Source organism: Centroberyx affinis, unplaced genomic scaffold, assembly GCF_046629955.1.
Source record: "Centroberyx affinis isolate AG114_WGS23_722 - 3 ecotype Tasmania unplaced genomic scaffold, CSIRO-AGI_Caff_v1 ptg004360l_1, whole genome shotgun sequence".
Lineage (NCBI taxonomy): Eukaryota > Metazoa > Chordata > Actinopteri > Beryciformes > Berycidae > Centroberyx > Centroberyx affinis.
Window position 1 is genome coordinate 27,934 of NW_027282056.1, and position 24,707 is coordinate 52,640.

Consider the following 24,707-nt stretch of genomic DNA (forward strand, 5'->3'; position numbering starts at 1 on the left):
CATGCATACAATTGTTTGAATTAGAATATGAATGAATAGTAAGTTAGCAGGATAGCTAATACATATAGCAGCTGATACATGCAAGAACCTTCAAGAGTATTCATTACTGACATTAGCCATCACCATACCATGCACGCATGGAACAGGAGCACCTGCTAAACATAATTGAAACATAAGTGAATAAGTAATGCTCATAAACAATGATAGATATAATAAAATAATACATAAAATATGAAAACAATGCTAATAAATCTGCCTAAATGGGATTTAAACGAAGATGGAAGTAAGTAGGAGTGAAACCTCTTGCTCCGCAGAGATACTCTCTGATCTAGGATGGAACGGCTGGGAACCAATCAGCGAGAGCTTAGTCCACGTGGACGACATTTCCATGTTTTGGAGGAAGTAGAACTGGGGGCAAGCTAGTCAGTCGTAAACAGCTTTGAATCGAACTTTCCATGAAAACTATGATTCTGCCTTATTTTATTTAGATGTATTCTCAAGGCAAGTGCTTACTTTAACTTTAGTAACTTGACTTGTAACTGAGGTTCGTGGGTAGTGTGGTTAGTTCGTGGTTAGTGTTAAGTTTAGTTAGCTCTTGTCATAAGTTAGCAGCATGCTAGGCTAGGAAATGTCAACATTACGGGACGGTTTGCCTTAGCTAGGCTGCTCAGGGAGAGACAGCTTGTTCAGGTAACGCTAACTCGTTTTATCTGCTGTTCATGTGTCACATTTTAATTGAGGAGTAACCATAGTTGTGCTGACTACTTTAACTTCTCTTGGATCAAAACATTTCTTTAGCCCCGATACTTTCAGTTCTGTCTTGTATGGAGAGCACATTATGTCGAACTCCATTCAAACAAATCTGGCAGCGTTATGTAGCCTTGCTTCTCATAGAACATGACTTAGGACCTCTATGTAATCGTTAGGGTTCACTGGAAAATTCGGCATACAAGTGATTCACCAGTCACAACTTAATTTCAATAAAAGCCGAATTGTTTTTCGCTGCTCGCTACCTCCCATCACTGTGTGGAAGATTGTGAGAATAACAGGCGAATCAATTCTAAAAGTTGAAATTTGGTTGAAATAGTCCTATTTTGTGTGTCGTATGTATGCCGAATTGAAGAGTGGCTCCTAAAGATGCGTAAAAGGTCTCTCACGTTCGTCGAGGTGTGTACTGTGTGCCGAGAAGCATTTCAGCATTAAATTGCAAGATTTTGACTAGGGTTTGGCGAAAGTACCTCTCCATAAAACAGCACGAAAACGGGGGTCTTGCTTGAGATGTTAAATTGCATACAACCTTTATAGAAATGAATGAATTCTTGATTTTTGTCCCTCAGCTGGTTCATCATGAAGACTAATAAGTCATATAAGCTTGTGGTGCACAAGAAAGGCTTTGGTGGGAGTGGTAAGTGTAACGATGTAATGAAACATCATATTGTATTGTAGATTTGGTTTCTATTATGCAAGTTTTTAAATGGGGTTTTCTGTTGAACAGACGATGAGTTGGTTGTCAACCCCAAAGTTTTCCCTCAAGTCAGTCTCGGGGACATCATCGAGATCGCACACCCCACTGATGAATACAGGTGAGCCTGCATAACAAGTGGATCTCTATGTTACTTATGCCTTCAGCTGATCCTTCTAGTGTGTTGTGGTAAATATTGTTCTTCCCCTGATCCCTTAATCTGTTATTCTCTCCTTTATATTCCCAGTCCTCTCCTGCTGCAGGTGAAGAGCCTCAAAGAGGACCTTCAGAAAGGTAAATGAAGTATGGTTATCATGTTTATCATGGTTTGTCTTGATTCAGGGATTAGATTAGGCTAGATTAAATGAAAGTTTCACGATCTCAGTAGTAGTGCTGAAACGATTAATCAATTAGTCGATGGACTTGTAATTTTGATAATCCATTAATTGTTTTTAGTCATTTATCAAGTAAAAATACCAAATATTTGCTGGTTACAGCTTCACAAATGCTAGGAATTGCTGCTTTTCTCTGTTTCATATCATTATAAAATGAATACTTCAGGAGTTTTTTTGGCTGTTGGTCAGACTAAGTACGCAATTTAAAGAATCACTTCGGGCTCTGGTAACTTCTGATGGGCATTTCTCATTATTTTTGACATTTATATAGACTAAATGATTAATCGATTAATCAAAAAGATAATAGATTTTGAAGCGGGTGTGTAAGTGTTTATCACAAGCTCTTCTCATTATGTGAGAAACAAATCGGAGAAACATGCATTGTAGCTATTTACATTATCAGATTTATCATATCGCTGTTGTCATGTGAAAACATTCTCCGACCTCTTGGGCTTATGAAACACTTTCAAAACCCACTGGATAAACTCAGAAGTGCATTGTCATCAAGCTAAAAACAAAGCTGTTTTTCTTAGTTCTTAGTTTTTTTTTAGTTAATTTTGGAATTACAAGGTTTTCACCTGACAGCATGATATACAAGATATACTGTATACTGGAATATGTACAGGTCATGTGCCGTGCTACCATTGCCTATTCACTAAGAATATCTAGCTATGATGCATATTCTCTTCTATTGTAGAGACAATCAGCGTGGACCAGACAGTAGCACAGGCCTTCAAGCTGCGGGCGTACCAGGATGTCATCGTTAACATCGTGGACCCTAAGGTACGTTCACTGTGAAGCGTCTGCAGCTGGACCACATGTCAGCTCAACAGCAGCTCTAACAGTGTTTTCTCCTCGCAGGATGTAACACTGGACCTTGTGGAGCTGACCTTCAAAGACCAGTATATCGGCAGGGGCGACATGTGGAGGCTTAAGAAGAGTCTGGTGAGGCATATGTGTGTTGTACATACCTGGATATAATATGGAATAGCTTATAGATGTGAGCTTTTAACTTGTATTCTGTTTATTACAGGTGAGCACCTGTGCTTATGTGACCCAGAAGGTGGAGTTTGCAGGAATCAGGTAGGCATTATCAAGCATATTATGTACATTCTGTTTACATCAAGGCATTTAGAGTGACTTGAAGTAAGTGTAAGCTGTGGAATATGTTAACACGTATCTAAATTTTTTCTATGATCAGCATCACAAGCACCCAACTGATAGTATGTGTAAAGGAAACACTGCACTGCTGACTTAAAAAAGGCTAACAGGGGCAGTTTTTGTGCTGAAATTAGGGGAAAAAGCAGACTTTTTTTTTGATAAAGGAAAACTGTGTTGCTTTGTTTTTTCTGTCCCTGCATGCATGCTTACGGTGTTTTTCCCTCTCTAGAGCCCAGGCCAGTGAGCTGTGGGTGAAGGGAGAGAAGGTCACCTGTGGCTACATCAGTGAAGACACCAGGGTAAGAAATGGGGTTCCACCTATATGGGTTTTTGAAGGCTGATGCTGATATTTTCAGACGTATATGATATTTTCAAGTCGGCGATAGTCAATATTTTGTGCCAATGAAAAGTATCTTTAAATTTGACCTTTTTCAAGTCAAAAAATTGCAAGTTAGTCAGTGTTTCTTTGTATTGAATTGTGTTGGTGGAAAAGCCTCTGAAACAGCATTTAGACCATCATAGTAGCGGTGGCATAGTGTTGTCTTCACTAATAAAGGGTGAAATGCATCTCTAGAAGTGGAAGGACATTCTTTGAACCAGCCTGTATAGCTTACTCCCTTACTTGTCATTCATTCCACTTGAATAGCTGTGATGCTGTCTTGTGATACAGGTGGTGTTCAGATCCACGTCGGCAATGGTATACATCTTTATCCAGATGAGCTGTGAGATGTGGGACTTTGACATCTATGGTGAGTTGAACCTCTCTGTTTGGCGACTCACATTTTTTTTTTTTAGCTTGTTTTGTCTTTTCTGAGGTTCATGATACTGACTTTGGTCATCAGAGGAGAATGTCTTATTTGAATGTTCTGCTTTCAGGCGACCTCTACTTTGAGAAGGCAGTCAATGGTTTCCTGTCTGACCTTTTTGCCAAGTGGAAGGTTTGCAATTTCTGTTATTTAGCCTCTGTTGTAATTCTTACACCTTTCAAATGTTACACAGAATTAATATTATTCTGACGTTTCATAACTGTTTAACACTTTAGGAGAAGAACTGCAGCCATGAAGTGACCGTTGTGCTTTTCTCACGCACCTTCTACAACGCTAAAACTATGGGTGAGCCTATTTCCCTCCTCAATCACGATGATTTTTGCCAAATATTATGGCTGCAGCAACATGGCAGGTACATATGATCTGTTCTTTTCCTCAGATGAATTCCCTGAGATTCTGAGAGGGTCCATCAGGCAGGATCACGAGGGACGCTTTTATGAAGACTTCTACAGGTAAGCATACTTCCATAGTTTATGTGATCTACCAAACATGGCATTGCGTTCCGTTTGATGGATGTTACCTGTTTCGTGTGCAGGGTAGTGGCTCAGAACGAGAGGCGGGACGAGTGGACGTCATTACTGGTCACTATCAAGAAGCTCTTCATCCAGTATCCCGTCTTGGTGCGGCTGAAAGAAGCAGGTAGTGAGTCTGACAAAGTTCATCTTTGAGTTGACAAATTATTGGGATTATTTGCCTTTACTCACTGAATCCTTGTGTTTGTGAATTTATTTTCCCGACAGACGGCTTCCCCTCCGGTCATAACTCCACCGCTGCTCAAGGAAACTACCTGGAGGCCATTAACCTTTCCTTCAATGGTTAGTTCTCTAAATCTCCTGCAGACCGTTTCTCCCTTGAAAACAAGACACTTAAAGGAATAGTTCACCCAAAAATGAGAATTGCAGTCATTATCTACTCACCCTCATGCCTGTTGAACCACAGGTGAAGTTTGTTAGTCCATAAAACCGTCCCGGAGCTTGCCAGCACAACTTCATAGCAACGTACTCCAAAAAAGTTGAAGTCTTTGGGGGCCGATCTTTAGAGTTCCGAAAAGAGTTTTTATTTGGGCAAGAGTTTTCACTTTCATTTATTAGTTCCTGACCAATCACAAAGAAAAGTCATGAATGTATAACCAGACAAAGTATTGCTGGAGGTTTCATGATCACTGAATTATGATAACATTTGAATCATGAAGTGAATGAAATTCTCTTTCCTGCATTACTAAAACAAAATGCTCAAATTCACCGTCTCCCCGACAGTTTTTGACAAGCACTACATCAACCGCAACTTTGACCGCACTGGCCAGATGTCGGTGGTCATCACGCCGGGGGTGGGGGTGTTCGAAGTGGACCGCCTGCTCATGATTCTCACCAAACAGCGAATGATCGACAACGGTGAGCACGGCGATGCAAATACACTTCGAGCAAATGCATACAGCTATCACGAAACGTATCGTGACAAACGCTTTTCCCTCGTCAGGTATCGGTGTGGACTTGGTGTGTATGGGGGAGCAGCCGCTGCATGCAGTACCGCTATTCAAGGTAAGAGATTTCACGAAACCTGTCACTCTGGTTGTATTCGGCGATATACAGTATGTGTTTGTTTGCTGATGACGTCTGCCTTACGCTCTGTAGCTGCACAACAGGACGGTGCCTGGAGACTCTCGTGCCGGGGACGACTACAACCTGCCGCACTGGATCAACCACAGGCAAGACAACACGCTTGATGGGAATAAAGAGGAGGTGATGGAGTTGAATCTAGAATTCAGCGTAATGGTGGAATTAATTGAACTATATCTTTCATTCCCACAGCTTCTATACCTCCAAAAGCCAGAACTCTTGCAGCTCCTTCACCCCTCGAATCAAACTGGCGGGTCGTAAGGTACGTCCACACAACTGTTGCAGAACTGTGCTATCTTCTGACTTAATTAACTCTGAAAGGTCTCAGAAATCCTGACAGTGGTTTGTTTGTATTTCTAGCTTCATGCGGAAAGATTCAAGAGCAGCAAAGACCACAGTAAGATACGACTGTTTGTCTCTCTGGGCTCCTTTTTTAATCTCTCTAAGCATTAATCAGGTAATGATGTGTCCCAAACCTCCTCTCCATGATCTGTTCCAGCTCTCTGTGCTCCAAAGGACTCCGAGAACAGCCTCCCCATACAGGTGGACTACGACGCCCACGACGCTCAGGTGTTCCGGCTTCCCGGTCCGTCGCGAGCCCAGAGGAGCACCAACTTCAGGTTTCTGACCAAATCGCACAACCCCAAACTTGTCCTATCTTAGACCTTGCGGACTCGCGAGACCTGACCGTGTGACTTGTCTGTTCAGGATGGGCCGCGACAAAGAGGCGAGCGGACGGAAGAGCTGGGGCTCGGCGGACGTCGGCGGAGGCATCGGGGCGTCCCCTCCCGTTCGCTCGGGAGGTCCCGACGAGCAGCGCAGCCTGGCGTCCGACGACAGCCTGGGCCCCGTCTCCAACATCCTGCTGATCCCCCGCATGCCTCCCGCCCAGTATGAAGTCAGCAGCTCCCTGGGCTACACCAGCACCAGAGGTAAGTCCTCCACAGCTGTAGTCTAAGGCTTGTAGTTCTACTCTGTTGACACTCTCGCTCCCATCACTCTCCGTCCTCCGTTTGTCAGAGTTGCTGGAGAAGATGATGGAGTCTCAGCGGGACTCCAGCGCCCCCGGCAGGTTCACGGTGGGGAGCGCCGAGTCCACGCTGCACATCCGGCCCGGAGGTTACACCCCTCAGCGGGCCCTCATAAACCCCTTCGCCCCATCCAGGATGCCCATGAAGCTCACCTCCAACCGCCGGCGCTGGATGCACACCTTCCCCGTCGGTGAGGAGACACGCACACTTAAGCACTTTACTCGTTACTAGAAAAAGTAAGAAGTACCGTACTAGCATGGTCATGTATGCCAGGGACAAGCCTGTAGCTGTATTGTTAGCGGTCATCCGAGCAGCACATAGACTGTCCGTGTCCCTGTTGTACTCGAGGCCCGTCCGGAGAGGCCATCCAGATCCACCACCAGACCAGACAGAACATGGCTGAACTGCAGGGCAGCCAGCAAAGAGACCCCGCCCACACCTCCGCCGAGCTGCTGGAGCTGGCCTACCACGAGGCTACTGGAAGGTGAGACACACTAACCACAAGCAGCAGGCTTTTCCCATTTGAAGCCATGTTAGATCGACGCACAGACTGAGTTGAATCGGTTTTGTTCCAGGCGAGCAACCACTCGGCAGACAGAAAATGGGCTTTACATCGGTGGAGGGATGGAAGAGTTCACCGGAAGTCCAGGAAGCAACAACAGTGCTGGTACGCCTATAGAACAGTAGTGACTATACTGTACTGTCTCCTGTTTAAACCCTAGCTTTTTATATCCTATAATACTATTTTATCAGCGTTGATGGAAGGAATTTATTTTTAAGTTTTTGGGAGATTGGCCCATTGGTCAACTTACCTGTTAAGTGATGAGAACATAGACACCAAAATCGATAAATCATTGGCTCTAGTGCTCCATACTAACAATTTAGCATACACTATGTTGAGTGATAGTAGGCGACCAGCATTATCCGAAGTATGAAGATTGACCTTTTAGTAAAAGGTGATAGTGGTATATTATATGGCCTGTAGATTCATACATTTTAAAAATGAAATATCATTAACTCAATACAGCTGATATAGCCAGGTTTATTTTTGGAACTATCTCAGCCAGGTGAACAATCACGTATTCATCCTCTGGACAGTGATTTTTAGCTTACAGTCTCTTATCACCCACCACATTCACTTCCTGTGGAGACAGGGAAAATAGTCCCTGTCAGTTCAAAACAGTATGTTATTTTTACATTATATCTTGCTTATATTTTACCCATCTCCTATACAGAACTTCCAGACTTGGCCACATATCATTTAAGATAACTTAACATTTAGCTTTAGAGCTGCTACAAGTTCTCTTTTTCTCACTTTTGAGATAATGAGTCTACTATCACTCAACATAGTGTATGCTTAACTGTTAGCATGGAGAAGTAATGATCTGCCAGGGACACATGGGTGATTTTGGTGTCCATGTTCTCATCACTTAACAGGTAAGTTGACCAATGAGACGATCTACCAAAAAACTTCAGTGTATTCCTTTATAGCATTTATTTGACAGGTTGAAAAATTCTAACTATTGCTCATTCACCCTGTTTATTTTCATTTTGATCTCTACACAGGAACTCTCACCAACCGTGGCTCCACATTTGAGGACTTCTCCCTCAGCGGTGCCGACCCAAGTGAGTCTGTCTCGCCCCTTCAGAAAACAAAGACACACAACTCGCACATTGAAGAGTCACAAACACTGTCACATGTCCATAACACACTATCGGTTTGGTAGTAGGAGGCTTCTTTACCACCAAACAGATGATTGTAATAAGCCTTCAAGGGAGCACTGTAACCTGAGGGCTTATTCAGCTTTGGCAGCCAGGCAAGTTTCTCCACTGGGTGTCTTGTCTCCATGGGTCGCAGGTGTAAAGAGGCAAAAGAGCTGAGCTTACAGGTCATGTGGTTTTGGGTTACCCACTCCTCTTCCCTCTCTCTCTCCCCTCTCTCTTTCACTCTCTCTCTCTGTCCCTTTCGGTATCTCTTTCTTTCTCTGGGCCTCCTCCTGTCGATCTCTAACTTAACTGCTGTCATAGAGTATCGCCAGCTTTGAAAAATCCTCCAATTAATTAGCTCTATAGTCATTTTCCTACACTGTGGCCTGTTTAAACGCAACAAGCATATCTGCATGCGGGGTGCATGTTATGTTCATCTTGATTCATTGTAAATTGGTGCTTCTAGTCTTACAGATCGCTCTCACACACCGTATATTTAATTCAGAGAATGTGTCCGTTTGCATGATGTAATTCCTCTGCTCTTGATTCACTCAGTCACTTCACCACGCACGCTCATGCTAAGCTCCGAACACACTTTATCACACGCTTGTGAGCGATGCCTTTCACAGATCGTTTTGTCACAGGGCCACAATCTGCATGTCGCGATCCGATCACTGCTGCACACCTGCCAGCGCCTCAGGAATCACCAGCAGGCGCGTTGAAGCCAATAAAAGTAACACTTTCCTGTTTTTTTTCTCTCTTCTTCCCTCTCTTTTTTTTTTTTTTTTTTTTTGTGTTTGTCGCTGTTCAATTCCCTGTCTGTGACTGTTCCTCACCCTCTCTTATCCACTTTCTACCTTTCTTTCCTTTCAAATCCTATTGTGCTTTCCCTTCATTCCTATTTCCACCCCCTGCACCCCCCCCACCCCCACCCCCACCCCCACCCCCCCACACATGTACCACTCTGCGTACATGTATTTGTATTTGCTTTGGGGATTTTTTTTTTGTTTGTGCGTCTGCGTGTGTGCGTGTGTGTGTGTGTGTGTGTGTGTGTGTGTGTGTGTCGGGGGTGCTCCTGAAGCCCTGCTGCTGTCTGCCCCCCCGACAGTGCCCAGCTTCTGCTGCACGGTGGGGGTGGACTGGAAGTCTCTGACCACCCCGGCCTGCCTGCCCCTCACCACCGACTACTTCCCCGACCGGCAGACGCTGCAGAACGACTACACCGAGGGCTGCTACGACCTGCTGCCCCACACCGACCTGGAGAGGTAGACCACACACACACACACACACACACACACGATGTTTGGGTTGAGTTGTTTTGTGCCAGTATTCAGTATCTATAAATTGGACCATATTTGTGTCCAAAACAATGCAAAATAATGACAAGTATACATTGTTTCCCCCCATTCTGGTCAAGATGAAAAGCCTCTGAAACAGCATTTAGACCATCATGAGACACTAAAACTCGAGTCAAAGAAAAGTGGTACTAAACCGGCACTACAGAGATACCAAAAAAAATTTATTTTTATTCCTTCCTCCCATTAAGAGAGACATATATAATCACTTCCTCTCATAATAAGCATGCTGCATATCACAGAAACTACTGGAAATGCTATTGTACCCTTTTTATTTTCTTAACAAATTAATTATTGGCTCAGTTACAACAACGGAAAATATTGTGCTTGAATTTCAGTCTTTATAAAATATATCCATAGCACTTTACATTACGGTACACAAATTACAGCTTAATAACTGTGTAATTACAGAGAAAGTAACTGGTAATTTCTGTTAATAATGAGCAACTATTTTGTAATTTCTCAGTTAAATGCCAGTAATTTCTGGTGATAACGAGTAATTATTAGCATGATAACATTACTGTGTAAAAAAATTACTGTATTCATGTAGAAAGTTGCTTACTGGTCCCTTCCTTCTCTCTTAAATGGAACTACTCTAGTTCAGAAGACGGATGAGGTTGGTTACCCAAGACCTATTATGAAAGTGCTAGATAACACAATGTTAAGTAAAGTAAGCCTTGATAACTCAATATTACACTGATTTAACTGTGTAAATACTATATTCCTTGGTTCCAACAGGATGATGAGGTAGTACACACACACACACACACACACACACACACACAACACAACATAGCCTCTCTGGCTGTATGTTGACCTGTCTCCGTGCCTCTCTCTCCCCCAGGCGGGAAGATGAAGCTCCAGTGATGAGCGCTCCTCATGTGTTTGAGGAGTTCATCTGCCAGCGGCTGATGCAGGGCTACCAGATCATCGTCCAACCCAATAACAGGAAGCCCCAGCCCGCTGTGGCCACCCCCCTCGGCAGCAGTCCACTCTACTCCAGAGGTGATGCTCCACAATTTTTTTTGCTTTATTCCGTATTACATAGAAATTGTGCAAACATGGTGGGAAAAACCCTTCAAAATCCCCCTATTCAAAATCCGTGATATGGAGTATTCCAAATTTCCCCTCTCTCTGCTTACAAACCTTATGCGCTTGAAAAGAGATGTTGGGTAGAACGCATCAGCAGATCCTCAGTCACGTTTCCTCTTCCTCCATGTGTCTTCCAGGCCTGGTGTCCCTGCGCAGAGCGGAGGAGGAGGAGACGGTCTACTGGCTCAGCATGGGCCGGACTTTCCACAAAGTCTGCCTCAAAGACAAGATCATCACCGTTACCCGCTACCTGCCCAAGTGAGTGCTGACTGGCCCCTTACAGCCTCTCAGATTACCTGATTAGCAGGCTAAGAGTATGCTATTGTGTGTGTGTGTGTGTGTTAGGTACCCGTATGAGTCGGCCCAGATCCAGTACAGCTACAGCCTGTGCCCACCGCACTCCGACGCCCACTTTCTGTCCTGCTGGGTGGAGTTTGGCCACGAGAGACTGGAGGAGTACAAGTGGAACTACCTGGACCAGTACATCTGCTCTGCTGGCTCGGAGGACTTCAGGTGGACACGCACACACACACACACACACACACACACACACTCTTAGCCTGCTTATCTGGTAATCATCACAGTCTTTTAAAATGAGCCTTTTCTTTTCCCCCTGCTTCCCTAGTTTGATCGACTCCCTGAAGTTCTGGAGGACTCGCTTCCTGCTGCTGCCGGCCGGAGGGGCCCGGCGGGTGGCGGACGGGGAGGGGCACTGGGACGTCTACGGGGAGGGAGCCGGCACCGGGATGGGCGGCTCCGGGGACTGGGTGCTGCTGGACGGCTTCATCCGCTTCCTGGAGGGCCTCAACCGCATCCGGCGACGCCACCGCTCCGACCGGATCATCAGAGTGAGGCTTTGAACCTTTTGTCCGTGACCAAGTCAACTCTCTGCTCAAGTCCCAAGTCAGTCTCAGCTCTTGAGGCACAAGTCTCAAGTCGAGTCCCAAGTCTAAATGTAGACAAGTCAAGTCCATGTCATTCATGTCAAGTCTCAAGTCTAAATGTAGAACAGCAAGTCAAGTCAGAACAAATCAAGAGTCCAGTATCAATTTAATATCTTAAAGAAAACTAAATATCTAGGACTTTTCAATGCAATATGGTTTTAATGGGATAAAAACTTGGTAAGAGCATCATGAGTTTGATTTCTATAATCAGTTTCAACTTCAATAAATTCAATCATTCCATAGAAATTCAGAAAGCAGAATTTACATTCAGTCGTCTGCTGGAACAAATCTCATCACTTTCAATCTAAGTCTTTTTACACAAACACAAGATCTCAAGTCAAGACTTTAGAAACCTTTTCAAGTCGTCAAAGCAGAAGTGGGTTGTGCTCGGCTCTCAGTTCCTGTTGAAGTGCTACACAGTGCAGAAATGTCAGAAAGGAAGTGGTTTGCGCTAGTTGAGTGCCAGGATTGCCCGCAGTTAAGGCTGACTTGGGATCAGCTTCTATCGCCTATACAGCTAAATTGATTTAATTTGAGCGTTGCGGGACATTTTTCCGATATTCCCCATTGCTTACGACACACAAGCGCCAACACGATTGTGAACGACAGACGGTACTCGGCACTGTTTTCTCACTCCCTGTCTCTCCCTCTCTCGTTGATCTCTCCCACGTTAGAAAGGCACGCCGATGAAGGGGCTGCAGGTCACCAGTCCTCTCCCCCAGTATCCTCCAGAGCCCGTAGCGCCCCCGGCAGGCAAGAAAGGCACCTCCGCTTTATCGGCCCTCCTGGAGCTGGAGCAGAACCAGAAGTGAGTTGGCAGTCCAGCGCGCTGTTCCGTGAGTCCCGGGCCTGACTATGCGTACTAATGATCCGCTTCCCATCCAGGACTCTGGAGGAGCAGCAGCAGCAGCAGGGGAAGCCCTTGGTAGTTGCCACCGACGCTTCGAATGTTGCCACAGCTCCCAGTTATGTGGACAGCCCCCGCAAGGTATGTATATTTTTTGCTTTGGGGGTTAAGGTTTTGCAGACACAATTTATCTACATTGATGTAATTTTATCAGGCACATGATTGATCTCTGCTGGTACTTCTGTATGGGGCTTTGCTGTTGTTTCTCCTCTTCCGTCTGCATTTTTTTCCCCCCCCATCTGTCTGGTCTCTCCCTGTCGCTCGGCTTTTGGGTGTTTCATCCTGGGATAAATATCTTCCTGTACGCTGACAGGACGCCGCCTTCATTTTGGATTTTATACGTAGCCCTCGCTCCTCCTACATCTATCACTCTCAGGTCAGTAACATGGGCCCGGGACATCGCTGCATCTCTTAGATTAGAGGTGTGTGTGTGTGTGTGCTCTAACCCCTCTAACTCTAACTCACCCTCTGCACGTCTGCATGAACACGCTCTGGTATGTGGAACTGACATGGCTTTCAGCGTGCAGCGCTCCTTTGGGTTCAAGTAGTCACTCTTGTTGGGTTTGTGCACACAGTGTTATGCACAGTAGTGTCTGACGGTAGGTAGTGGCTGTCAACTCCAACGCCGGGATCACATTTAATAGTTTTGAGGTGAAACTGCTTCATCAGTTGTAGTACTACAACATAAACTTTCGCTGCAACTCTGATGCACAGACGAAATGTTTTCATCACAAAATATAGTATGTAGTTTTTGGTTTTTATTTCAATTTCAGTTTCGTTTTAGTTTTCAGTGTCAGTTTGGTAGTTTTAGTTGAGGTTTTTTTTTTTGTTTGTTTTTTTACAAATTTAGTTTTTAGTTCTAGTCAGTTCTAGTTTTAGTATTTTTGGTAGGGGTGGTATATTTTTAAAGTTATAGTAATAGAAGATGTTTGCAACAGGTATTGTGTAATACAAACAATAAATCATAAATTCATTTTTAAAATGTACATGAATTTTTCAATTACTGTTCAGAAAGAATAGTCAAAGATTCTCCACCTAAAATTCATTATCTATATTTACTCCGCATATAAACAAAAAGACAAGAACTAAAAACATTTGATGCATATTTGTATTTTTATTTTAGTTAGTTTTACAACTAGAGAAGTTTCAGTTCAGTTTTTTCGTTTTTTTTCACAAAGTCTTATTTTTATGTTTGTTTCAGTTTATGACTGTTTTGCCACACCTAGTTTTCGTCTCAGTTTTAGTTTTGATTTGAAATGAACCGGTTTACATCAGAGTAATGATCCAAATGTGATCCCAGTGTTACTAATGTGTATCACAACTGAACTGAATCTTACACTCAAGTTAGCCTTAGAGGCCCACTCTGGCTTCCATGCATGATCAGGACTGGGTGTTAAACGCATATTGAATGAAAGCACCCGTCTTATGAAGTACTTGAACTGTGTAGCTGCCTGCTGAAGCGGCCGAGGCCCCGGATAAAGGGGCTCAACCTGGGGCCACAGGAGGCGCTGCAGCCCAGACTGCAGGAGACACAGCAAGCAGCGGCAGCACAGACACCAGGTAGCTGTATTATATAACTGCTATTATACATCATGAACTGTGCTACGACTTTTGTCTGACTGGTAGGGAAAGCAACTGAAAAGAGTATCATTAGGTTGTTATTATTCATTATTAATCTGAATGAACAGTAAGCTGTGGTTGGGTGTTGATCAATGCTCTGTACTTGTGTATGTGGCTCCTCAGTGGACAGTCTGGAGCAGGAGCCCTATCTCTGTCCTCATCCTCAACACTTTTGGAGATCCTAGAGGCCATCAAACATCCCACGTGAGATCTGTGTGTGTGTGTGTGTGTGTGTGTGTGTCTTAGTAGATGTGCAGTTCTGTCATTTGGAGCTAAAGTGATCCGCCTTGACACCTGAAACGAAAACCCATCACTAGAAATTAGTAGTCTTTTTTTGGTTTGATTTTACTGGTTACTTTAGCCAAATGGAAGTAAAAATAAGTAAGTATATCCACTGTGTTGTCCCTTGTTGTTCATAGTTGGAGAAGTGCAATGTATATATTGTGTCTGTGTTATGTGATATTGTAGGACAGGTGTACAGCTTCTCCCGGAGCAGAAGGGCCTGCCACTCCACTGCTTCATCAGCGCTGAGATCGTCCATTGGCTGGTCAACAATGTGGAGGGCGTGGCCACACAGGGCATGGCTGTGGACGTCATGCAGGTACGACTTCACCAGGATCGTGAAAAACAGAGTATAAGCTAACTAAATGGAGTGTATTTGTAATGCCAGATGAAAAAACTATTTTATGCCCATTACTTATTTAGGTATGTTTTTTGCTACTGATTCAGCCACTGCCACCTCGACTTACACAGTTCCTGTGGTAAACCTGCTACAGTATTATTTCCTTTTTGGGTCCTATGTATAAGAAAGGAAATCCATCTCTTCAGGAAATGCTGAATAGAAGATCAAAGAGTGTATACACACCTTGCTACAGTGCGATGTGATCACGTGCGTTGTGTATCGAATGCTTGTATGCGTCTTTTCAGCAGCTGGCTCCTTGTGTCTGTTGTGTCTCTGTAGAAGATGCTGGATGAAGGCTTGGTGGCCCACGCATCTGGAGACGCCATGCGCACCTTCGTCTACGGTTTCTACTTCTACAGGATAGTAGGAGAGAAAGATGGTGAGGGGCGTTGAATGAAAAATGCACACAAAGGGCAAATGGGTCATTGGTTATGTTTCAGTATACATAGAGTTGTACACATGCTCAGTTTCATGCCAAAAAATGTAAAGTGTTCAGTGTTTCCCCCCATTATTTTATTCTCATCAGGGTGGAAAAGCCTCTGAAATAGCATTTAGACGATTGGACACTGTATGCAGTATCATAGTAATCATAATAATAAAAACATATTCATGTTCAGGTTAAGGGCTTCCCATAGACAACCCAGTGTAGTATAGTATTGATCAATTCTTCAATCCCTGTCCTCAGTCCCGACATCCCAGCCCCCCACAGCGTCCAGCGGCTGGTCGACGGCGGCCCTGGAGGACTTCGCCCTGTTCCAGAGGAAGTGGTTCGAGGTGGCCTTCGTGCTGGAGGAGCGGCGGCCCTGCGACCTGCCGGCCTTCCTACTGCCCTGGCTGCCCAGCCGGCCGGCCTCCTACGCAAGTAGGCACAGCTCCTTCAGCCGCAGCTTCGGAGGACGCAGCCAGGCCGCCGCACTGCTAGGTACACCCAGCCAGAACCCTCCCGGCCCCGGGCCCACACCGCACTCAGTAGTCTCCCAATCAGACGCGGACCCCGTTTTCAAGTCTCCTTCAGGGGAACGGCCGGGTCCCGATAGTGAAGTGTCACACAGAGCGGCGGGCGCATTCGTTTTTAGGGCCCGGGCAGTGACGCGCCAGCTGGGCGGAGTTTGTACTTAACAACAGGCTCTCCCAGCGGCCAAAACAGGCCAACAAGCAAAAATCCACAATCTGACCAGTAAGCAGAATATGTATCAGAAGAATCATTCAGAATCAATGTACGTTTCCTCAAGATTTCATAAGAAAGCCATGAAAACATTCTTCATCTAAATTCTTCAAATGAGCTGAGTTCTAGACTTATCTTAACTAGATAAACTATGGTAGGCCGATATGACTGTGAGGGAACCGAGTGCTCATAAACAAGTGTGCCCACAAAGCTGCCAGACTGGATTCATTGTCATATTCTAATTGCGACAGCCATACCACTCACCATCCCATCTTTATTTATGACAAATTAATCAGTTTCTGTCCAACCACTCAAATTCCTCCTTCCGCAAACAGTAGGATTCCTACCAACACCATCACCACAGATCCGATTTCATTTAACATTCATTGACCAGTTGATCCATGAACCTTCTCTCAATCATCATCTCTCCATTGTGTGACACTGAGATATTGGACTCCATTCTCCTGAAGGGCGACTGTACATCCGCATGCAGACGATCTCCCCTCCCCTCCCTCCACTTAACTGTATTTATTCGTCTGTATTTATTCGTCTGTCCAGTCATGATTGACTCGACCACCCAATCAGATCACCCGATTGACGTGATTTTTTTATTTTTTCCATCTCCTTCCTCCAATCAGTGCATGGTGTGTGGTTAGTGCGTAGCTGTTCCAGTTGGAGCACTAGTTGGTGTGCTAGTGTTTTTAGTGCATGCTGTGGTAGTGGCTGTGGTACAGTAGTGCTGTGGTGTGCATTGTCCTCAGCTATCGCTCTCCCCTTGCTTTGTAATACGGAGCATCGCCGCAACGCAAAATGTTGTGACGATGTTTCCTGCTTTTGCTGGATTCTTGGCTTTACTCTGCTGCCCGAAAGCTTTGTTTGTCACTTTCGACTTGGGTTTATTTCAAAATGCTGGCATCTTTAAAATGACAAAGCAACACGAAGCCTTTCCCAGATTCCTCTCTTTAACAGCTAGGACTGGTTTCCTGGAATAAACTTAACCTGAAGCTGAAAGTATGTTCATTGGACATCTTCGTCACCAACTGGATTTATAGTTAAGGATTTGGCATGATTATATATCCAGGAAACCTCTCCTTGAACTGGGAAAAACGCAAACTTGAAGTCATCTCTCTGCAAACACAGAAAGCTCTGGAGTGATTCACTACAAACTTAAGTAATAAACTCTATTCTAACATTTGATCATTTAATAATTTTTTTTTAACTGCAGTTCTGAAATCAGCAGGGGGATTTCAAGACAAAAGAGGACGCATTCATGTCACAACATCTCTAATTTAAAAGAGTGTATACATATATTTAACGTTAATTTCTAACCCCTGTCACAAACATTTGGCCTCCATATATCATCTATCCATTCACTTTTTTCAACCACATTTCCTAACTGTCACCTCCACCTCTTCGTCTCATTCAATTCCCCCGTCTGCCCGCCCACGTTTCCGTCCATCTCTCCTCCTATCGGGTTCCCTTGCTTCCCGTCCGTGTCTCCCCACCTCCCTCCCTCCCTCTTCCCCCTCCAGCCGCCACGGTACCGGAGCAGAAGACGGTCACTCTGGACGTGGACGTCAACAACCGGAGCGACCGGACCGAGTGGTGCAGCTGCTACTACCACGGCAACTTCTCCCTCAACGCCGCCTTCGAGATCAAGCTGCATTGGATGGCTGTCACTGCAGCCGTGCTCTTTGAGATGGTAATAATACGTTTGCTTCCATAATGACTAGCTGCCAGTATCAGCAAACAGTACTCATGTACAACTCTGAAACACTTAGAAGAAACTCCCAGAATGTGCTCCGTACTCCTGCCTGTGTAGTTTGAAGCACCTGAACAATATTCCAGCTTGCTGTTACACCCAAAGATATCATCTCTTTCACTTGAATTTTAAGTTGAATTGATTTCTTGACCCTGCAAACATACACTTAGGATTTGGAATCAAGTCTGTCAATATAATCATCTAATGGCAGAAATCCCAGATCCGGATCACCACCAAAATCTAATCAGTTGTTCCTTGGCTTAAGGTCAATCTGTCCACCAAATTACGTGGAAATCTGTACTGTATGCTAGCTATCACCCTGTAAAATGTATAAATGGGGGTAACGTATCTACAGAAAAAAAAGTTTGAGTTAATACTCACTTGTCACGCGCTCAGGTTCAAGGCTGGCACCGGAAAGCCGCCTCCTGCGGGTTCCTGTTGGTTCCCGTCCTGGAAGTCCCGTTCGCTCTCACGTCTTACCTCTACGGAGATCCACTGAGAGCCCAGCTGTTCATTCCTCTGAACGTCCACTGTCTGCTGAAGAACGGTAGTGAAAACCTGTTCGAAGGTAAGGAACCTATCGCATTGAATGTACTGTTCAATCAATGCAGTGGGTAATTTAGTAAAGACATTTTTTTTTTTTAGACATTTAAGAGTTACGCACAAGAATTCCAATGTACCTGGACTGTTCTGTACCTGTGCAAATGGCAACAAATCTCTTGAATCTTGACTCTTTTTCTATTCCTTATACAGGTTTTGAACCAGAGACATACTGGGACAGGATGCAGCTCTTTCAGGAGGCCATACTGTACAGGTTGGTTGTTTATTAGGACATGATTTTCTTTTGTCGTGGAAATCTGTCAAAAGCACTGGACTCATACACAAAGTAAAGACACAAGCCACTTACTGACTTTGAAGATTAATGAGATTATTATTGAGTCAATAATAAGGAGACATAAGATCACACCCAAAGCTTACATCAGTATGTCTCAACTAAAAAACAAAATACTTGATCTTATATAGTTTTCTAAGAGACAAAGAAATGATCTGTGGTTGGTCAATGCATATTTTCTTAAATACTTTCAACCAATTGGCACAAAGCCATGAGAGAGGGCATCCCCTGATCATGCGTCTACCACATGTGTTTATCATACATGCAGTCATGTTATAGGACACCTTCAAAACAGAGCCTCAACATCTGGTTTCACTTAAATGTCTCTACTAGGGTCTCTTTGTCCATAATATAGGTGAAAGGTAAATCAGAACATAATGAATAAATGATAAAACTAGATATTTGACTTAGTTTACCTTGACACTTTACACACTGATTTTTAGGTAGACTAACTTTTGTGACTTTAGGACCCATGAAACCTCTTCAAAACCCATTTTATACAGAAGTTTGTTCTCTCTTTCTGTCAGATTTGGCTTTGTTCAGGACAAGTTCTCTGCCTCTGCTTTCAATTTCCCATCTGAGAACAAGCCCCAGTACATCCATGTTACAGGTATGTCATCGCATGGAAGCGCACACACACACTCTCTCAGGTATCTTTGAACCGCCTGTTTTTCCGTTCATCTCCTGGTTGATCACTAACCTGTCGGTACACCGGTTTCCTCCGGCAGGCACCGTATTCCTCCAGCTGCCCTACTCCAAGAGGAAGTACTCCAGCGGGCAGCAGCGGCGTCGGCGGAACTCCACCACGTCCAACAGCCAGGGTCCGTTCGGCAGCGAGGAGCGGGTGGGCTACTACTGGGCCTACAACACCATGCTGACCAAAGCCTGGAGGACGGGCGTGCTGGGCGACGAGCGGCTGGCCGACCGCCTGCTGAGGGACTTCACCGACTTCTGCGCCAACAAGGACAACAGGCTGCTCAACGTCTGGGACAGCTGCCAGGAGAAAATGAACGCCAGCGCTCCGTGACAAGATGTTTTGAGGGAGAAAACACGTAGGAGAGGTTGAATAAAGACTGAAAAGACATTACTGTTATCAAAGCAAGGCCTTAGGAGCAGAGATTCTGCTTCCGTTTTGTGTAATACTAATTCTGTCTTCGCATAATGTAAATAATAAGACAGCTGTTATTTTAAAGTGTTCTTTTAATATAAAAGGAACCAGTGAAAATGCTGAGTTATGAGTTGCGTCTGTCAATCTCCTTAGCTAGTAGCTTTAATGAATTCTCTGCTTGAGTCATGCGGCCTTTGAAGGACTAGTCAGGCTCAGACTCCCACAGCTCTCCTGATGTATAGTCAGTATTATCATCATATCATCTGTAATTTGTTGAAGCCATATTGCCTAAACAATGTGACAGAAAGTGTTACCACTGTTTCTTGTGGTAGCGTAGGTGGGGAATGTCCATCTACTGTATGTCATCTGTGTAACACTAAGTGGTGTTTATTGAATTCCCCTAATAAACTGCCAACAGTGAGAGTGCATAACAAATCAAATCACTGTTATGACTGTTAATGTGGAAAGTGAACACACCTTATCAAGAGATGGTCAAAAATACATTTAAATGTATGCTGTTACACATTGAAAATATTCTGTCAACAAATATAGCCAGCTAAATAACAAAATACCAACAGGAAGAAATGTATTTAATCAAAATCCATGTATTTTGTATATTCAAAATACAATTCAGCTCTTAAGTGTTTTCATGCAGTGTGAGGATTCATTTATCAGTGAAGTCCAGGATACTGGGTTCATTCGTTATCATTCCTGCAACTTTGGAATCAATAGATATGGACAATGGAAAAAACAGCCAATTGTTAAAGGGGGAGGAGCTACAATGACATTACAAATCGACAAGAAACTCTCGAGTCCAATGAGCCATCACTCATGCCAATGCAACTTTGGGATCAACAGATATAAACAACTGAACATCTCAATTCGACTTGGGGATCAATAGATATAGATTATTAAATAAAGCTAACCAGGAAAGAGGAGGGACTTAAATGACATCAACTCTCCTGAGTCCAACGAGCCATCACTCATGTCAATGCAACCTCTGGATCAATAAACTGATCAAAAAACAACCATCAAGAAAGGGAGAGGGGTTTAAATGACATCACCAATCGATAGTACACTCTCTCAAGTCCAACAAACACATATCAAGTTGCAATGACTCAAATGATGTACCCAATCAATAGGAAACGTTCTCGTGTTCAACAAGTCATCACTCATGTCAATGAGTTCAAGATCAATAGATATAGATGATGAAAACCAGCACATAGTTTTGGGGAAATGTCCGTAAAGCTGTGTGGATACTTACAGTGGAGAATCTTGCTAGTGGGAATGCTGCTGCAACACATTCACCTTCATGTCTCAACACTTTCTGAGATCTGATGCCAGTGATGATGATGACAGCAAAGAAGGCAATGATGGAGAGTTGTGGAGCCGCCTTCTCAGTCAAAAATATGCCAAAATATGCCATGGTGCCTTCCAAATCTGGATTTAAAGTTAAATATGCCAACATCTTTCCAGTTCAATGTCCAGGAAAATCCAAAAATGTCATAAAATAACATTTAAATAAGATGTAGAAAGAGTTAATGCTATGTGCATATGTAGCTGCTTCAATGACCAAACCACTTCAAACAAATGATTTTACTGGCATTAATAGAGACTAGTCACAATAAGTGATTATACTGGCATCTACTCTTCCTTTACTCCTTAATGTTCAATGTGAAGAGGAATTGTTGGTGATGAAAGGGCTATGTTTGTTAAAAAAATCTGCTTTTTCTTGTTTAAGAAACTCTGTTCACTGTAGTCATGGTCAGATAGAGAGCAAATGATTGTCCCACTGCAACTCAAAGCAAACTAGCAGCAGTAAATAATAATACCTCCAAAATCTGGACTTGATGAGTAACATATAATTGTAAATCAATCAATTCCATTGAGTGCACTAAGGTTAATGTAATAATAATAATGTGATACTCTTTAACAATGACTGGGAGGCTGACTTGAATGTATGTTATTCTACAAAAACAAAAATGACAGTATCCAAATGGTCATGTGTATGTTTGTGTGCTAAGATTTTCTTTAAGCTTGAGTAAATGATTACCAGTTCATGTGACTATAATGGTTCAAGTTCAAGTCAGATAAACACACTCACAGTTCCAGTTGCTCCTTATGAAACGTGTTTCATAAGTTTCCCTTTTATAAAATCAGCATTGTACATATAATAATGGAATGCACCGGGACAAGAAAATGCAAAGAAACATAACAGGTAAATGAAAATATAATAAAGTTATAAAAAATGTACATTTACACAGAAACAAAACAAAGAGTGCTTTGACAGAGCAGTTTGGGGAATTGCAGACTTTGGTGCAGGGTTGTGGTCAATTCTCTTTGAATTCAATCAGTTCAAAATGTAACTTGAATTGCTTTGTTATTTACCCAAAACAAAGCATTCATCTGATTATTTCATAAGTGATTGGGTATGACAAATGTCTCAGGTCAAGATTTCCAGTATTTAAATATAGGAAAAAGCACAATCCACTTCCTGGATTTACTGAATGTGGACTGAATCAAACCCGTCATGAGAACTCTATGGCTCTTGAGTCAAACATAATAATTTTCCAATAGGATTCCTATCGAATATATTTTCAAATATGATTCCCTTATTATATTATTCACACATTATATGAATATATATATGTTATGCAGTTGATCCCTCTAGTGTAAAGTCCCTTTTTACCAACAATGATTCAATTCTATTCAAGTTTCTTTTGATTATAAAACATATTTTTTCATATTAAATTTGGCCTTTGATTACAATCAAAGCAGAAAGAACCCATGTAAAAAGTAAGTCAGTTAAAAACACAACCATCTGTCTCAGACATGACAGTTACAAGAATAAAGTTGATCGCCCTTATGAATTCTGACTAGACCCGTTCATGGGAGTGTGTTTACATGCATACTGATATTCCCTTACCCAGGATACTCAAGTATTCCATTTTTTAGTTGATGCACGAAAACAGCATTTCCCTTTAAGCCACAACACTGAGGCACGTATACACCTCATCCAGTTTCCATTGTGTCCCAGAGCTTTTCTAGGATACAAGCTCTTATCTAAAATACTGCATATATGATGTGAACTAACTCCACAGCCATTATAGTGTGTATCCTTTTCAATCAGCTCAACTTGTTGCCATTCAACAGCAACATGCAGTGTGGATTTCCTAGTTTGGTTCTGCTGCAGTAATACTATCATTATTACTATCAAAGGTACTCACAGGATAAGTTCATATGCATTGCCTGTTCTGGTCCTTTTGTGCATTGCAGTACAGCCTTCATCCTCCTCCTCCTCCTCCTCCTCCTCCTCCTCCTCATGATAATCTGTGGATTTCAGAGTCAGTTCTCAGCTGTCTGCCTCACTTTTATGTAGTGGTTTATCTGTCTGTCAGTCTATCTAGACAAAGTGGTGTTTATGCTGCGTTCCAGAGATGTCAGAAAGTCGGAAATTCAAACTTTGACTTGAACACAGCATGAGACCCCGGCTTTACCACTTCATAACCAGTGGTTATTGCAGAACACAGAAATAGGATGGCCAGAAACACAATTCCTAAAATATATGGTTCACTTCATCCCCCTCTATGGCATCTACATTATCATAGATGTACCAGCCATATGGTCCTTGAACAGTTCTTCACTTAGAATCAGTCTGAATGGTGGAAAATGATGGGAAAATATGGTCCAGGTTGAAAATAGCCGGGAATATCCATTAAGCTTGAAAAAATACAAAATATGAAGTGCACCAGTCAAGCAACCATTCAGGAATTGCCCTTGTACTCCATCCGAAAAAGTAAAGATGAATCTTCAAAAAAGATAGAAATCTGAAAGTCCAAACTGTCCAGTCTTGTTAGTGTAGAAAGAGGTTTCTGTCAGTCTGTCGGGGGTAGGGGAGGGGTATTAGTTGACCCTGGCTGCATCATTGGAGCTCAACACTGAATCCTCCTGACACCCGATAAGCCCTGAGACCGCTGGCAGACCACCTGAACACACACGCACGCACACACACACAGAGGAAACAACTAGTTAAGCTGTGAGCGAGGATCTGTGTCTACAGGAACGCATGCAGACAGCTAAAACGAGGCAATGAAGTACAAGACACACATGAATTGGTGTGGTTCTGCGACTCACGTGGTCTGATCTTGATTGGCCAGATGAGGATGGTGCAGAGGGCCATCGCCGCGGCAACGGCCACGCCTCCCGTCACTATGACCATGATGTAATGGTAGAACCACACGCAGGCTGGACAGCACATTATAGTGCTAATATAGAGAGACAGAGAGAGAAACGATTGTACCGATCTACCTTTTACACTGCACACAAGGTCCTATATAACATTAATAGTGTGTGTGTGTGTGTGTGTGTGTGTGTGTACTGACTGGCAAGGGTGTACAGCCTGGATGATCATGACAGCCGCTCCATTAGCCACCTTATCAGTAAAACTCATGGCTCCATAGACAAACGCTCCACTTTGCTGCAGAGAGAGAGAGAGAGAGAGAGAGAGAGAGAGAGAGAGAGAGAGAGAGAGAGAGAGAGAGAGAGAGAGAGAGAGAGAGAGAGAGAGTGGAGAGTGGATACAAAAAGAGGATTAACATCAGTGAAGTTCACACACACCCTCCCTCTCTCTCACTCTCTCTCCCTCATACACACACACGCACATGCGCCTTACCGTCTGATCGGCTATGAGGTCAGCCGTCATGGAGAGTGACATCACCAAAATGGTGGCTGACCCCGCCCCCAGAAAGACGGCCGCCCCGTACACCCGCTGGCCCATCTTGTCGTCCAGCAGCACCCAATAGGAGAAGGCCAAGATCAGCAGCAGGCCCACGAAGTAGGTCAGCTGGACCAATCGGATGAGAGAGAGACAGACAGAGCATAGTATGTGATTGGTGAACTGTGTCAATGTGAAGGAGGGCGTTGCTATAGCGCATGCATGCTCAGCAAATCTTTGTTGGGTAAATATAGGTAAAAAAGCCAG

The 24,707-nt window shown here is 43.6% G+C and overlaps 2 protein-coding genes across 5 annotated transcripts; one reads left to right on the forward strand and one right to left on the reverse strand.

Moving 5' to 3' along the window:
- The first annotated feature begins 404 nt into the window (after positions 1-404).
- depdc5 (DEP domain containing 5, GATOR1 subcomplex subunit) lies at positions 405-20,355 on the forward strand. 4 transcript variants are annotated; one of them, XM_071543668.1, is made up of 43 exons: positions 405-690; positions 1,338-1,405; positions 1,496-1,583; positions 1,710-1,756; positions 2,555-2,640; positions 2,719-2,802; positions 2,891-2,940; positions 3,248-3,317; positions 3,689-3,767; positions 3,895-3,956; positions 4,061-4,130; positions 4,225-4,297; positions 4,381-4,484; positions 4,586-4,660; positions 5,102-5,236; positions 5,322-5,383; positions 5,477-5,550; positions 5,654-5,723; positions 5,822-5,858; positions 5,961-6,081; positions 6,170-6,393; positions 6,482-6,682; positions 6,841-6,976; positions 7,068-7,159; positions 8,059-8,118; positions 9,281-9,464; positions 10,399-10,559; positions 10,784-10,904; positions 10,992-11,159; positions 11,272-11,494; positions 12,265-12,398; positions 12,476-12,578; positions 12,811-12,873; positions 13,945-14,057; positions 14,241-14,321; positions 14,586-14,718; positions 15,079-15,178; positions 15,485-15,721; positions 17,497-17,666; positions 18,123-18,294; positions 18,480-18,540; positions 19,146-19,228; positions 19,347-20,355. In XM_071543668.1, the coding sequence occupies exons 2-43, from the start codon at positions 1,348-1,350 to the stop codon at positions 19,643-19,645; spliced, it is 4,764 nt and encodes a 1,587-aa protein (XP_071399769.1). In that variant the 5' UTR covers positions 405-690; positions 1,338-1,347; the 3' UTR covers positions 19,646-20,355. The 4 variants fall into 4 exon arrangements, with proteins under 4 accessions (XP_071399769.1, XP_071399770.1, XP_071399771.1 ...); XM_071543669.1 differs by having other exon boundaries at positions 9,308-9,464; XM_071543670.1 differs by lacking the exon at positions 12,811-12,873.
- Positions 20,356-21,839: 1,484 nt separating this feature from the next.
- LOC139664735 (major facilitator superfamily domain-containing protein 12-like) lies at positions 21,840-24,569 on the reverse strand (the record flags this gene model as incomplete). The annotated part of the gene is made up of 4 exons (XM_071543673.1): positions 21,840-23,712; positions 23,861-23,991; positions 24,109-24,203; positions 24,399-24,569. Coding segments are annotated over 4 exons (480 nt in total), but the record flags the coding sequence as incomplete, so codon positions are not given.
- Positions 24,570-24,707: the final 138 nt, after the last annotated feature.

Coding starts and splice junctions, on each gene's coding strand:
- depdc5 (XM_071543668.1), top strand. CDS start 1,348: ATGAAGACTAATAAGTCATATAAGCTTGTGGTGCACAAGAAAGGCTTT. Junction 1,584..1,709: donor CACCCCACTGATGAATACAG/GTGAGCCTGCAT, acceptor TTATATTCCCAG/TCCTCTCCTGCTGCAGGTGA. Junction 12,399..12,475: donor GAGCTGGAGCAGAACCAGAA/GTGAGTTGGCAG, acceptor CTTCCCATCCAG/GACTCTGGAGGAGCAGCAGC.